At 39.3% G+C, this 15,034-nt stretch overlaps 1 protein-coding gene across 22 annotated transcripts in view; it reads left to right on the forward strand.

Annotated features, from left to right (window-relative positions):
• The window catches only part of SORBS2 (sorbin and SH3 domain containing 2), a 355,104-nt gene that overhangs the window by 304,430 nt on the left and 35,640 nt on the right, over window positions 1-15,034 (forward strand). For 12 of the 22 annotated variants that reach the window (XM_045997808.1, XM_045997805.1, XM_045997809.1 and 9 more), the window contains 6 exons: window positions 539-697; window positions 1,406-1,489; window positions 3,231-3,287; window positions 7,805-7,854; window positions 9,760-9,944; window positions 12,284-13,864. In XM_045997808.1, coding sequence (XP_045853764.1) covers window positions 539-697; window positions 1,406-1,489; window positions 3,231-3,287; window positions 7,805-7,854; window positions 9,760-9,944; window positions 12,284-13,864 — 2,116 coding nt within the window. The remainder of the gene's footprint in view (window positions 1-538; window positions 698-1,405; window positions 1,490-3,230; window positions 3,288-7,804; window positions 7,855-9,759; window positions 9,945-12,283; window positions 13,865-15,034) is intronic. The other 10 variants (XM_045997814.1, XM_045997819.1, XM_045997823.1 and 7 more) reach the window with 6 other exon arrangements.

Consider the following 15,034-nt stretch of genomic DNA (forward strand, 5'->3'; position numbering starts at 1 on the left):
CTGATCAGGTGTATATTATGTAAAAGCATTCAGGATATTGTTGGATAAAGTAAATGCTCCATGTCTGGATTTTTCATTACTAAAGCAATTGTATGTATTTTCTCAAGCTGTTTATATTAACACTCCTAGTTTTCACAATACTCAGAAACCACCGGAGGGGAGCAAGTCAACTATGAAAATTAGCTTTTTCCCTGAATTATGGTGTCAACCAAACCAAAGTGGGATTCTCCCCACACTTAGCCAGCTACAGTAGTATGAAAACCCAGCCACCTCCAGATCCATTTCTCCAGCTGAAGGTAGACAGGAGAAGGAGATTCCTGGGGTGGTAGCTCATAAAATGCCATCATGCCTCACTTTCTAGGAGACTCCTTGTCTTCACAACTTTTCAGGGGTCCAGACCATTCTCTAAGTTAGCTGGGTCTCTCCAGGGACACCTTACTTTTCTGAAACATTTCCTCCTGCTAACTGGTGTCCTCTTCATTCCATCAAGAATCTCCATCTAACGCATTAGTGTTTCCTTCACCCCTCTTTCTTACAGCCCCCTCTCCCAACAACTCTGACACCTGTTCCAAAGGAACCCGGCCGGAAGCCTCTTTCTGTTTCAAGAGACGGAGAAGTAACGGGTAGTCCCTCCCCTCCACCCAGGACTGGCCTCCCCATACCAAGCCCGTGCACCCCAGCTCTTTCCCCCACCTTGGTGAGCTCCTTCCTTCATTACCTTTTCTAATGCCCTTCGGGAAAATCAGGGGTAGCCCTTGCTTTCCAGAGGCTAAGGGGACAACCTGACCCTAGCTACTTACCACCACTCCACCTTGCTGCCCCTTACTTTCTCAACTAGCCCCCAGGTTCTTCATGCCAGTCGACCCCTAACAGCCTCCCAGCACCTTTCACTCCTCCCCTGACTTTTCTTCCCACCTTCTCCCTCCCCGCTCTCCTCCACGCTCTCCATATACCTGCACCCAAGCCAATTGTCTGCGGAACACAGCCTTACATGCTGGGATCAATGAGGGCAGGGGCGGTGGAGTGACTCACCCAGATGAGCTACTTGGTGACTAAGTTGAGTCTATTTTAACTTTAATCGGCTAACGTTACCCTATTTCTGGGATGCTATCCATGTTCCTTCTGGCCGTCACAGCGTTTTTCATATTTCTGCAAATTCAAAAAAGACAGAGATGGACAGAGGAAGTGACTAGGGGCCTAGGTGATGCCATTGAAGCTCATCTTCATATCCTAATTTTACTCATTTTACTTTACATCCTTTGTTCTCTCCTGCTAAGATTTGTTGGATGAGAGTTGGTGCATGTTTGCGTGCAAATGCGCGTGCGTGTTTTTCATACCACACGGCGTTTCCCTCACTCAGCTCAGTGTGCCTTTTCCTTCCCTTTTTCCTTCACATCTGCTCCAGACTGATCGCATAAATCCAGATGACATAGATTTAGAAAATGAGCCCTGGTATAAATTCTTTTCAGAACTGGAGTTTGGACGCCCGGTAAGTGAGGCTAGACTATTAATATAAGAAAATTAGGGGAATGTTGTTTGATTTATGAAAAATACCATTACCAGAAGAGATAGGTGTCATTTACAAAACAAAAGTCAAATGTATTCTGTTTAGACAAATTGGGTATGGCTGAGCCCTCATCCGCTTCTGTACCAAATGGTTAACCCTGCTCAGACCCTTCCTATGTGCTTTGTCTCTACCATGCCTCATACATTAGGAAGATCATATCTAAACAAATTCATAACGCTGAGATAGTTCCTGTCCCAGAATATTCAGGCCATTGTTAGACGTTTATGGAAGATAGATATTTGTTTACAGTCCATTTGGGTCTAGTTCAATCAGAAGAAATATGGTGACATTTATGAAAATAATTACTATTATTATAGCTCCCATTTGCTGAAGAACTACCAAGTACTGGCGAGTGCTGGGTTCTGAGCTCATCCTCTCAGTGAGTTCTCTGGAGGCCCCTCCAATAAGAAGAAACCAGAGACCAGAGAGGTCAAGTACTTTGTACAGGCTAGCAAGTGGTAGAGTCAGAAGTTAAAACCCCAAGCTTATTGAACACACCAAAAATCTCTGGCCATCTCCTTCAGTACTATACTGTCAGTATAGAAATACCTCTATAAAATACCTCATTTACTCTCAGGGATATGAGGAAAGAGAAAAAAACAAAGAAATCCTGTGGACCTTGATTTCTAGTTTCATGTTAGTGAAACATCTTGGCCCCAGACCCCCACCAAAGGTGGGCCTAATGAGAATTGCTTAGTCTACTTGGGATAAAGAGTCAACTCCAGCCCTAAATGACAATTTCCTTTATTAAAAGTTTCATTGGGGATCTCCATCTACCAATAGCTATACTTTTGGTAGGCGTCATTTATGTATTTTTTTAAAGTCTTACTGATGTTCCTGAATTTTAATTTCTTAAAGAACAGAACAATTCCACTGCACAGAACTTTATTGAATATCAGAGAGTGTGATCTTTCTTTTACCATATCAAATACTGATTTATATACTCATAAACTGACCATCTATTGGTTACTGGGTGATTATAGTTGTCCCTGTCATCCATTAAAATGCAAAGGACACTTGGTTAGGTTTCTTATCTTATTGAACTGGATCAAAAGTGACTGTAAATGAATATAAACCAAAGAATTTTTCCTAGAATTTTTATACCTAATAGGAAAAGCGTTTTCTCTCATTTCCCCCTTATTTCTACAAGTATTCATATAAATGCATTTTATTTTAGAGAAAAAAAATCCTCTAGCTTTATTTTATATGTATTGATATTACTGATTACATGGTTTGTAGGGACTAGATGAATTTCTGTTCTGAGCCTAAACTACCAGCATTTTTCTATAATCATTTTCGGCCCCACATGGAAACTCACCAGCATGCTCTCTACCAGCGCCTTTAATGTTTCTTTAATACAACTTGGCTTCTTTTGTGGCTAGAGACCATGAGTGCTCATGTTGATGTGACCAAATGAGTTCATAAATATACTAATCCCATCACTAGTGATTTTACCCAGTGCTTGAGAATATTTACGAACACTGCACTCTTCCTCCAAGGCCACCCCCGTTTGGCTCCATTCGTGCGTTCTTTGTGTGTCTGACGCTGTCAGCACTCAGTTTCTAACTGTTGTCACCTTTTCCACATGTCCATTCCTTGCTGCCATTGACTCTCCTCCATTCCATCTCTACACCTTCTGCTTATGTGGTGCATCTACACCCAGCCCCCTAAAAAGGCTCTGGACTATGTTCAAGATCATTCTTCTGGTGTTTCCAATGAGGTAAAAACAAATTATTCTCTTTTTCAGATGTCTCTCTTAGGAGCTGATACTGTGATTCTGAACCGTCAGTGTTGTAACAACTCACCACAGTGTCTAAGCTGTTTTGGAAAAATCTGTCTTTGTATCATTGTGTCGTATCCAGCATCATTGCTTAGACATTAATCATTCCAAAGTTGTGGTTGGCTCTTTCTGAAACGTAGGTGAAGAATCATTCCAGCCGTCAATTTCCGTTGAACTATTCAACACAGTCCTGGTATCCAGGAGTGTGACAGTTAAAAAAAAAAAAATCAAAAGTGCACGCTTAGTGCTTTTATCAAACATCTGTTTTGATTAGATGGTCAAAGACTACACAGAGCCATTTTGCCATCACGCTTGGAGGTGCAGAATGACAGTTAGGTTCTTAATTACATGTTTATGGCCCACCTATTCTTAAAGTTTATGTAAGTCTTTTCATTTTCCTAAATACAATTTGTGGATTTTAGCACCAGCTAGAATCAAGAATAAAGTTGACAAGCAATGGGATGTATGTCCCGATTTCCCAGTTCCACGTCCTTGACAGGCATTACTAATCGTTCTCAATGCTACCATCCAGGCAGCCACCGTAATGGGTTATAACTGGCAGATGAGATGAAATGTGTTTGCTGTCTCTGTTTTAAAATCCTCACGGCAATCCGCTAGGTTTAAAAAAATGTATGCCAGGCAATGCCACATTTTATTTGATTGCGTCAAAGAGAGTCTGAAAAAGGAAGAAACAATCCAGAATCAAAGCTTTTTATCCTGAATTCTGCAAAGAAAAAAAATGAAATGATTTTGGAAGGCAGATTTAAGACTTACTAAGTTGGCCTAAGCAAAAGTGATAGTTTTGCTAAACATCAGCCTCCCTGTGGTAATTCTTAGAAGCAGCTAGAATGGGAGCAGAGTATATAAACTGGTTTTACGCAGTGGTTTCTCTGTGGTCCTAAGTATATATGAAAACACTTAATAAATAACTTATCGTCATCAAAAAGTCTTAACTGAGTTAAATATGTGCAACTAGAAAATAAAAGTAGGAAGACACCGATGCCTCAGAAAGTACTCCAGACACACAGTGGTTGTGGGCACAGTCTCAACAGGAAATCTCCACCCCCCGAAGCTTCAATCTGGGATTCTGAACTGGGCATCAGAGCGCATGCTCAGACAGAGAAGTAATCAAAATATTTATATATTCAATAAAAAGCAAAACAGAGTACTCAAGAACATTCTAGATTAATCGCAGTCATTTCTAAAGGCTTATAACCTAAAGACCATCAAACATAACAAGCCATTCTGTGTTGTGTGTTATGTTACCTTCACAACTGAGGAAAGGCATTTCAACATACAAAGGGAGCGAGAATTTACTTTGGAATTCAATCGGGTCAGATATTTTTCTGATATGTTGGTCAGATAGTTCTAGGATGTTTTTAAGGTGGATCATTGAGAATGGGCAGAAAATTTTGAGATTACCAAGTCCAACTCACTCATTTTTAAGTCAAGAAAAGTAGAGCCCAACGATTTTTTAAAATTATGTCCGAGATCACAAGGTCAGATGACAGCAAGTTAAAAATAAAACACTGATCTCAAAGCCTTCACTTCCATGCCATTCCCTTTCTACCACACTTCTTAGCACGTCCAAGAGATGTATGTAGAATTCAAGACTTTAAGAAACAAGTTATTTACTTAATACTATTCCGTGTTAACTATTTTTGTGAAAAAAGTTCCCATAATTAACATTACACAATAACTCTTGGGCTAAAGATAGCAGAAACTTAACTCTGCATTCTACATATGATGGTATTGGCAAAAAAAGTCACATAAAAAAGCACTTTGCTGGTGGTTAAACTAATTTGCCATTATGTCTTTGGAACTGAGGACTATTGTATGATTCTGTAGCATATTAATTTCCCATTATGGTGTTTCAGAGTGTAAAAAAATATTCTGATAAGGTACTGGATTCTATCTTCAATATCCTTATGTAAAACATTTCTGGTAAAATCTGTAATTGATTACACATTACATTAACTACCATTTATCAAGTGCCTAGTGTATGCCATGGAATAACATACTTCTAACCCATAAAACTGAGAAACTGGCATTAAGGGAGAACAATTAAGGACTTTTAAGCAAAGTTTAATCATACGATCACTTAGCAGAGTGAGTCAGTGTCCATACTGTATTAAAATGAACTTCATTTAGGTATGTTAAAATACGGTAATATATAAACTCAGTAGATCATAATAGGTAAAATAGGTTACCTCTTCTCTGGAGACGATTTTCATTTCAGTATGAATATCATTCACATAATTATCATCAAGTTTCTCTCTTAGTCATCTATCTAGACCTTTTACTATTTCTTTACAATTTAATATTGAACTTTTTCCTTTGACCTTACATAAAAATCACAAAATTGGTTTCAGTTTATTTTGGATTGTGGAAACCAGCACAAGGAGGCATCATTGTAGTTTCTTTGCCTAAATCTAAAACACCATTGATTTATCAACAAGAGCCGTCACTGCCTAGGCTGTGTTTTATCCCACATTACAATTTTGTTCAGGCTCATTCCAAGCTGGACATTCAAAGTCACTGGTCACTCTGGGGTGATTCAGCTCAGGACGTTCTTCAATCGACACTTCTTGACAACTAGCTATGGTTTGTCGTTGGGTTGTCCACGAAGGCTGTGATCCACACAAGCCGCAAGGCTCTGAGGCCATTTGCTGTTGCTCTTCCGCAAACATATAGAATTAATATTTCTACACCAGAATATAATTTGTTTACTTGTTTGCTTTCCTTCTCATTTAATATTCATTTTTTTCACCTTTCCAGGGTCCAATCCAGAGTTCAGTAAGCTAAGTCATCATGTACATTCATCAGATTAGTGGACAGAATGTTTTTCTTCTAATTTTATATTAGTTGAGAACCTAGGAATCTAAATGTTTTCTAAGAATTACAAATATTGGAATTTGCTTTTTCTATCTAGAAGGAAGGGAGGATGTTCTCTAGCTGAAAGGTGCTTTTGTTTGCTTCTGGGCAAGGTTCCATTCTCACTCAGTAAGATGGGATTAAATGAAAATATTAATTAACAGAACCAATTTTAGAGTTACACATAAGAGAGCTTGTCAGACTGATTTACCAAAGAATCTACATAAAGAATGTTAATATTCTAATTGGTTAATTGGTGCTAATTTATAAGTAGAAAATAAAGTTATGGAAATAGTTTTTAAAGTGTAGTTTAATTCCCACCAAGTGGGTTTGTAACACTCTGGTAAAATATTTCTATGGGATGGGAACTTGAGATAAAATCTGTCAAATCCTGCTCTTTTAGGCTGACATTTTTAAACTTCCATAGGGAAGCATATTTTCAAGCTAGAATTTCAGTTCTTCATCAGACCAAAGTTTGGGATAAATAATTGACCATCAAAGCAAGACAATATATATATATAATGTATATATAATATCACAATATTATTAATATATATAATAATATTATACATATAATATCACACATATATACTTGTATATACATTTACCTGTACATTCTAGACATCACCCCATAACTACTTTCATTCATTTTGCATTGTCATTTCAAATACTCAAGAGCTCAATACAGATCTCTCTTGCCTTAGATATTTCAATGTTTATTCTGGTAGATGGTTGTGGAGAGTGAAAAAGTCTTATCTAATATTTTTGCCTAATATCTATTTCACTGTACTGTTCAGAATTGAGTACAGTAAGCATTTGGTGTGTACAATAAGCATTTGGAATTATGTATCAATTTGTATTTTCCTATTTTTCTTATTCCTACAGCCATGGACAACTGAGAGTTGATGTTCTCATGAAAATGTTAAAAATCTACTTTTTTTAAAAAAAAAGGTTACATTTTGGTTTATTAATCATTTATTTTAAATCGACACTGAACTTAACTATTTTGAAAGATGCCAGTCTGACCCTGATTTAAATACCAGGCAGTTTAGTTTAATTTCAAACCAAATTCTGTGGTATTATTGAAATGCCATGCCTGTGTTGACAGAGGAAAGATGTCTCAAGTTATGCTTAAATGTTATATTCTAAAGAGAATACCAGGCAACAGGACGGAAAAATTATAATGAAGGTTTATGTTGTATAAGGGCTGAATGATGATTACAAATATTTTTTTAAACATCAAACCATTCCTTGATGCAGAAAATTTCTATTTTCAGTCTATTTCCTATATGAAGGAGTGCTTAACGACTTTTCTTTTCTCCCCCAGGCAATGTTTGGGCTGTGGAAAATTTGAGTGAGGCAGAGAAATACAGTGTGGTATATTAAAAGAGAAAGTAGAAAGAAGAAAGTAGAAATCAGGTTACATGTTTTCTCTTTGAAAGACATTTTATGATCAAGATAAATGGGATTTTTCATCTCAGTTTTTATAATACTCTTTTTTAGGATACCTAGTTTAATGTCCAAGGACAAATGAAATTTTGCCCTGGTAAAATTTTCATGGAACTATTTTTCTATTTTAACAGGCCTCCTTGTACCAATCCTCTATAGACAGAAGCCTGGAAAGACCTACTAGGTAAGAACGTCATTGCAGCATGCAACCAGATTATTATATACCAGTGATCTCTTTTTTAATACGAATGCTACTCAGCAAAATAATAATGAGGTTATGTTATCACTCATTATTATTTGGAGCACCATACTTTATGAAGTTGTTTTATTTTGTTTTTACATCATTTCATATGATCATATTCAAAAGTTTATAAAAATAAATGAAATAATTCTGGATTCCTTTACTGAGAAATTCTTCCCTTCCCTGTCTCCTCTAAGCTCAGTTTTCTTTTCTTTGAATGGGAATTATAAAATCTAATTTTCAATATTATTAGGTGACGCTTATGATAGTACATTTGAAAAATGTACAAATTACTAGAAAATTTCTAAATTATGTTCTATATATTACATGCTCACCACATAAATCAGAAACATTGTTACTACAATAAATGGGGTCTTATTATATACTAGACATTCTAAGTACATAAACATATTCAATCCTTAAGATACCACAATGAGCTAAGTGCTATCCTCCCCACTTTATCTCTGACTAAGCTAAAATTGGGCCCTATAACTTACCAAGTTCACACCATTGGCAAGGAGCAGAGACAAACTAGAACTGAACCAGAATAATCTGGAACCACTAGTCCTAACTGTTCTAGAAGTCTGCCAAGATAAGTTCTGATGGTTGGCTTTAAATATCACACTTACTTCATAGCACTGCAGAAATTCATACACAGTTCAATAGCAATGGTGATTAATACAAACTCTCAGCCACATCGTACCATCAACAACAAGCGGTAGGGAAACCGTGAGGTAAGAGAAATTTGTCTCACCAGATGTCTTCCTTTTCAGAGTCTTTTCCTCCCCTGTGACATGTTGTGGGAACTCTTCTTTAGAGAGAAAAGATACGTGGCACGAATCACAACACTGAATTGTCAGTCACAACATTTTGCACTAAAAGGAGTTTTTTAAATTTCAAAACATGATTATATTCCAAGAAACAAGGCAGAGGATCATAGGGAAAGAGAGGAAAAAATGAAACAGGAAACCAGAGAGGCAGACAAGCCATAAGAGACTCTTCATCTCAGGAAACAAACTGAGGGTTGCCGGAGGGGAGGGGTCGGGGGGGATGGGGTGACTAGATGATGGACTTTGTTTCATATTGTAGAAGACTGATGAATCACAGACCTGTACTCCTGAAACAAATCATACCTTTTGTATTAATAATAAAAATATGCAAAAAAATAAACATACTTAAGGTCAGTACCTTCAAAAAAATAAAAATAAAAATAAAACATGATTATAAACGTATATCCACACACACACCAAAAAAACCAGCACATGGATGTTTATAACAGCTTTATTCATAACTGCCAAAACTTGACACGACCAGAATACTGTCCGGTAGGTGAGTTGAGATAAAATTTGTGCATCCATATGAAGGAACAGTTTTCAGCAATAAAGAGAAATGAGCTATCACGCCGCCAAAAGACACAGAGAAATCTTAAAATCAGGAACTCCAGTGGGAAACAGCCTTAACATAAACTACGGACTTTAATTACATTTAGTAATAATGAGTCAGGATGGCTCATCAGCTGTCACAAACGCATCACAGGAACAGACAATGTCACGATGGGAGAAAGTGTGTGCATGAGGAAAGGGAGCTTAGGAGAACTCTCTGTACTTTCCAATCGATTTTTCTGTAAACCTAAAACTTCTCTTAAAAAAAAATACAGTCTATGAATCTTTTTTAAAGAGAGGATTGTAAAGAAATAGTGTTGAGTCGCAAGGAATGCATTCTTAAAACTGCTGTTTGGGGGAAGAGAGGGAACCCTAACCCTGTCGCCAACACTTTCCATCAGTCCTTCTGAGTCACAGGGGGACTTCCTCCAACGCCAGCCTAAACCAAGCCAATTCCTTCTTTTAGTTCTGCGAGCATGGCCAGTGACTTTAGGAAAAGGAGGAAGAGCGAGCCTGCGGTGGGGCAGCCCAGGGGCTTGGATCAAAGTGCGAGCAGGACCAGCCCCGGGCGAGCAGACCTCCCGGGATCCGGCGGCCCCGTGACAAAGTCTTTCATCAGTTCTTCTCCTTCTTCCCCCTCAAGAGCAAAAGGTGAGCGATCATAGATTGACATGTAAGCAATTTACTAGCTTAACTTTAACCGAGGGTCCTGTGCGAGGGCTGGTCCAAGATAACCATTCAGAGAGAGTTAGCATTTAAATACAGCATCTTGACTACAATTTGGTTTCAAAACAATAATTTATCTTTTTTTACACAGACTAGGTCAAGCTGGTGGGCCATTTGATGGCTCCATCTAGCCTAATCATGCTTTCTTCCTCCAAATAATCCATTTGTGGGTTTTTCTTGAACGGATTCGAAGGATCTAACTTACTGTCAGGCTATTAAAAGATTACATTTATAAATAATTGCGTATGGTCAAAAATGTTCTAGTGTTACTACAGCTAACAAAGTTAATCACATTTCTAGAATAGGAATTAGAAGTAGCAACCAAGAACATTGTTGCCTAAAACACTTTGATTTGAGGGGGTTTTTTTTATTTAGTTCTAGATAAAAATGTGTCTGACTGATTAAAGTTATTTCTTTAGAAATCTGTTTTATATTTTGGTGAACATTTATATAGACAGTAGAATATCTGTGTTCTGCATGGAACATGGTGTTGATTCAGAACATTCCACCAGTAAGAACTAACTGGTTTCAAGCCGTATTTAGAAAATTGAGATAACACCAAGTCATTTTTCCATATGGCCTGTCTCCTCTCCGGAAATTTGGTGAGCCATGTTAAGATAGGGCAAGCCTCTCCTCCAGGTCTCTGAAAGACCATTCAGTGCATTATTGCTGGGCTAACTAACCAGAACATTCCCAAGATGGAGACTGAGGCTTGAACTGGTGTCTGCAAGTATCTGAGGCCATAACACATTTGGGGCCCCACAATCTCCTCCAGTCTCCTAGGCTTGAAACAAAACACCAAAGGAATTTGAAGTGTGTGACGAACTTGAGCTCTGACAGAGGTTTCCATGATACAGCACAGACTCAGTTACACTTATAAAACGTAAGCACTAAAAGTGTTGCCATGTGGTGATTAAAGCTAAGCGGTAGCTGGTCTATGGGCAGAAGACAGGCAGGTCTGGACGACTGGACTCTGGGTGGGTGGCAGGCACTAGCCATCTTCCCAGTAAAACCGTGCATATTATCCGGAACGTTCAGAAGGAGTGAGCCCCTCTCATGACACCTTTCATCAAATTCACTGAGATGCTTGGATCAGATTCTACTCGTTTATGCAAATGAATGCCTTAAGAAAATAAATAAGTCATGAAACACTACTGATTCATTACACTTGGATAGCACCCAAAAGTTAAAAGGATTCTGATTAATTTAGATAATTGTTTTTATCCCAGAGAGTGTTAAGTCAACTTCCTTTCCCAGATATTACGTATCTACTCAATGTGCTAATCTGCTTTGGAAAAATGTGGGTAAGATTGTAAGGCAGGAATCAATACCGATATTTTCCTTCATGAGGTTCCCTGCTAAGAAGGAAATTTCCCATTAGATGTGCTTTGGCCTTTTGTTTATTAGTGAACTCGGCACAGCAAAAGAGTCTTTCCAAACATCTTCTAAATTGAGGTCAGTTTTAGCTCTCTATTACCAAATTGCATATTATTTAAAAAAAAAAAAAAAAACCTCCCTGGAAAAAAGCAAGATTTGTTTACCTCTGAAGGAAGTTTTATATTCTATCCCGTTACCTTATAAGAACCTGCCTCAAAAGAGGTTAAAAGTGGAGCAATTAAAGAGGTAAATTCATTTATTTAAAGAGGTTCCACTTGTGTTTTTTTTCTTGGAAACATGGTAGCAGCAACAGTGCACAACATCTTGGTTTTGCAATTTTAGAAAATTTGTATTACACTTGTTTGCATCTAACGCCCATGAAAAATTATTTGCTACAGTTATGAGACTGGTATTTAAAAGCAAATTTATAAATTACTCCTATTCTCGGTCATTATGAATCAAATGAGACTCAAATCCTGACCCTATTAAGTTGATTAAATCGGTAGCACTTTGGGTCTTAATTGTTCAAACTTGAAATGACTACGCAGTCATGCTATGGATTAGCTTTCGAGGTTCGCCGTGTTTGCGGAAAGATGTATGAACACCATAAAAATAGGTAGATTTGCTACATTGCCTTTTATACAGGGTTTTGTTGACGCTCATATCTGCAAAGCGACCTTCATTGAGAAAGTATTACCTTGCTTTAGAATCTGGCTTTTTTTCTCTAGAGTTGAAGCTACATGTTTAACAATCGGTGTCTAGATCAAACCATGCTAACTTCTTTCTCTTTGCTGTGCTGTCTGTTGCTAAGTGACACGCTCTCCTCTTTGTGAACCTTTTAACTTCTCCAAATGTCTCTCTTCCACCACGCTGCCCTGGATTAAAAGGTGGGGATGATGTATGTCCATCCCTTTACAGTTACTCAGGGCTCAACGGCAACCCCTCCAATGAGTTAGATTACTGTAACGCTTACAGACAGCATTTGGATGTCCCTCGTGACTCACAGAGGGCCATTACTTTCAAGAATGGCTGGCAGATGGCCCGACAGAACGCAGAGGTCTGGAGCAGCACTGAGGAAACGGTGTCCCCCAAAATCAAATCCCGCAGCTGTGACGATCTCCTAAACGACGACTGCGATAGCTTCCCCGACCCCAAAACCAAGTCAGAGAGTATGGGTTCTCTGTTATGTGAAGAGGACTCCAAGGACAGCTGCCCTATAGCGTGGGCCTCCCCCTACATCCAGGAGGGTCGGAGTAATGGCAGGTCAAGGCTCCGGCACAGGTCAGCCCACAACGCCCCAGGGTTCCTCAAAATGTACAGGAAAATGCATCGCATTAACCGCAAGGATTTGATGGCGTCCGAGGTGATCTGCTCCGTCAAGTCGAGGATAATGCAGTACGAGAAGGAGCAGCAGCACAAGGGCTTGCTGCACGGATGGAGCCAGTCCTCCACCGAGGAGGTGCCCAGGGACATGGTCCCCACCCGCATTTCTGAATTTGAAAAGCTGATTCAAAAGTCCAAGTCCATGCCCAATTTAGGGGATGAAATGTTATCTCCCATTAGCCTAGAGGCTCAACAAAACGGTTTATGTCCCAAGAGACGATTTTCCATTGAGTCTTTGCTGGAGGAAGAAGGTCAGAGCAGACACGCTTCGCATAGGCAGCGGAGCTACGAACCCCAAGCCCTGGTACCGATTCATATCGAGGTCACCAGTGACGAGCAGCCCAGAGCGCACGTGGAGTTCTCCGATAGCGACCAGGACGGCGTCGTGTCTGACCACAGCGATTACATTCATGTCGAAGGATCGTCCTTCTGCAGCGAGAGCGACTTCGATCACTTTTCTTTCACGTCCTCTGAAAGCTTCTACGGGTCCAGCCACCATCACCACCATCACCACCATCACCATCACCGACACCTGATCAGCTCCTGCAAAGGCAGATGCCCGGCCTCCTACACCCGGTTCACCACGATGCTGAAACACGAAAGAGCCAAACACGAGAATGCCGAAGAGCCCAGAAGACAAGAAATGGACCCTGGGCTCTCTAAGCTTGCATTTCTGGTCAGTCCCGTGCCTTTCCGGAGGAAAAAAAATTCGACGCCCAAAAAACAGACTGAAAAGGCAAAATGCAAAGCTTCTGTATTTGAGGCTCTGGACTCTGCCCTTAAAGACATTTGTGACCAGATTAAAGCCGAAAAGAGAAGGGGAAGTCTGCCGGACAACAGTATCCTGCACCGTCTCATCAGTGAGCTTCTGCCGGATATCCCCGAGAGGAACTCGTCACTTCGAGCTCTGAGAAGGAGCCCCATGCACCAGCCTTTCCCCCCACTGCCTCAAGACGGTGCTATTCATCGTCCCTTGTACCAGAATGATTGTGGGAGAATGCCTCACAGTGCCTCTTTCCAAGACGCGGACACCACCACCGCCAACTACCGTCACCAAGACCATGAGAGTGCGCGGAGTCTCCAAGGTGGATGAGATTTTCTTTCTTTTTCCTTGTGGTTCAGACACCCGCCATCCAGCTCTCTCACCTTCCATTGCTACATCTCATCATTCCTAAGCCGCGAGACCACCTGGCATCGTTATGTGTTTTTTGAAGCAAATGCTTGTTGTGCAAACGGGTCTTACTAGATCGTCTCATTTGCCCGTGTGATATCCGGGCTCCATGTGTGGCTTAAAGTGATCACTAATTCACAAAAATTTACTCATTCAATATCAAAAGGGAAAACCATCTCGTAGCTTAATGTTAGGGCTGCAACCACTTATATCAAAACATCAAATTAAACTTATTTTACCAATTTAAGAGGACTCCAAGACAGAGACCATGATTGAGTATCAGTATCCTTAAGAGACTGACAACTCCTTTTTTGTGGTGAAGTGAATCAATACCAGTAAGTTAACAAATAGCTTTTTCCTTGATTTACGTTAACTTTATAAAGTTATATTCACTCAATAAATAATTTGCTTACATGCAATGTAAAGATACTACATCAAAACACTCAGGAAGCAAAATTGAAGTATGTCATGTAGCAATTGATGGTCCATGAGAAAAGAATAGATTTGTTTAACGACTTTCTTCATTTAAAGAACATAATGGGATAAAATTTTTGTGAATGCATCTTTAAGCTATATATACAGAAATCTCATCTCCATCACTCAGTGTATTTCATTTTCTCTGCCTTTCCATATCTTAATTTGTTTGTTTTCTATTTCTGCTGAAAGAATCTTATATCGACATTTGAATTAGACCATGTAGGTTAAAGGTCGCCCCCAGGTCCATTGTCATGGATGGATTATCACCTTGAAGTGGCAACACAAAGACAAATAACAGTGCAAATGCAGAGGACCTTTTTGAGATTTGGGGGGGGTGTTTTGACATTTTCATACAATCTTTATACAATTCTTTTGGTTAATTCTTAAAGTACATCAGTTTACTACGTAAATTTTAAGAAGCTGGAAAGAATATTCCATGCTGAAATTTGGATTATCAACAGTCTTCTATGCACGGGACACTGCAAAGTGCTTTACAAACGTTATCTAATTTACACTGGCCTGAACCTAGGTGATAGGTGTCATTATAAGCATTGTTTTACAGTTGAGACCCAGGGAAGGTGAGATTTGACCAAAGTCATTTAGGGAG

This window comes from Meles meles, chromosome 2 (assembly GCF_922984935.1).
Source record: "Meles meles chromosome 2, mMelMel3.1 paternal haplotype, whole genome shotgun sequence".
NCBI classification, from domain to species: Eukaryota; Metazoa; Chordata; class Mammalia; order Carnivora; family Mustelidae; genus Meles; species Meles meles.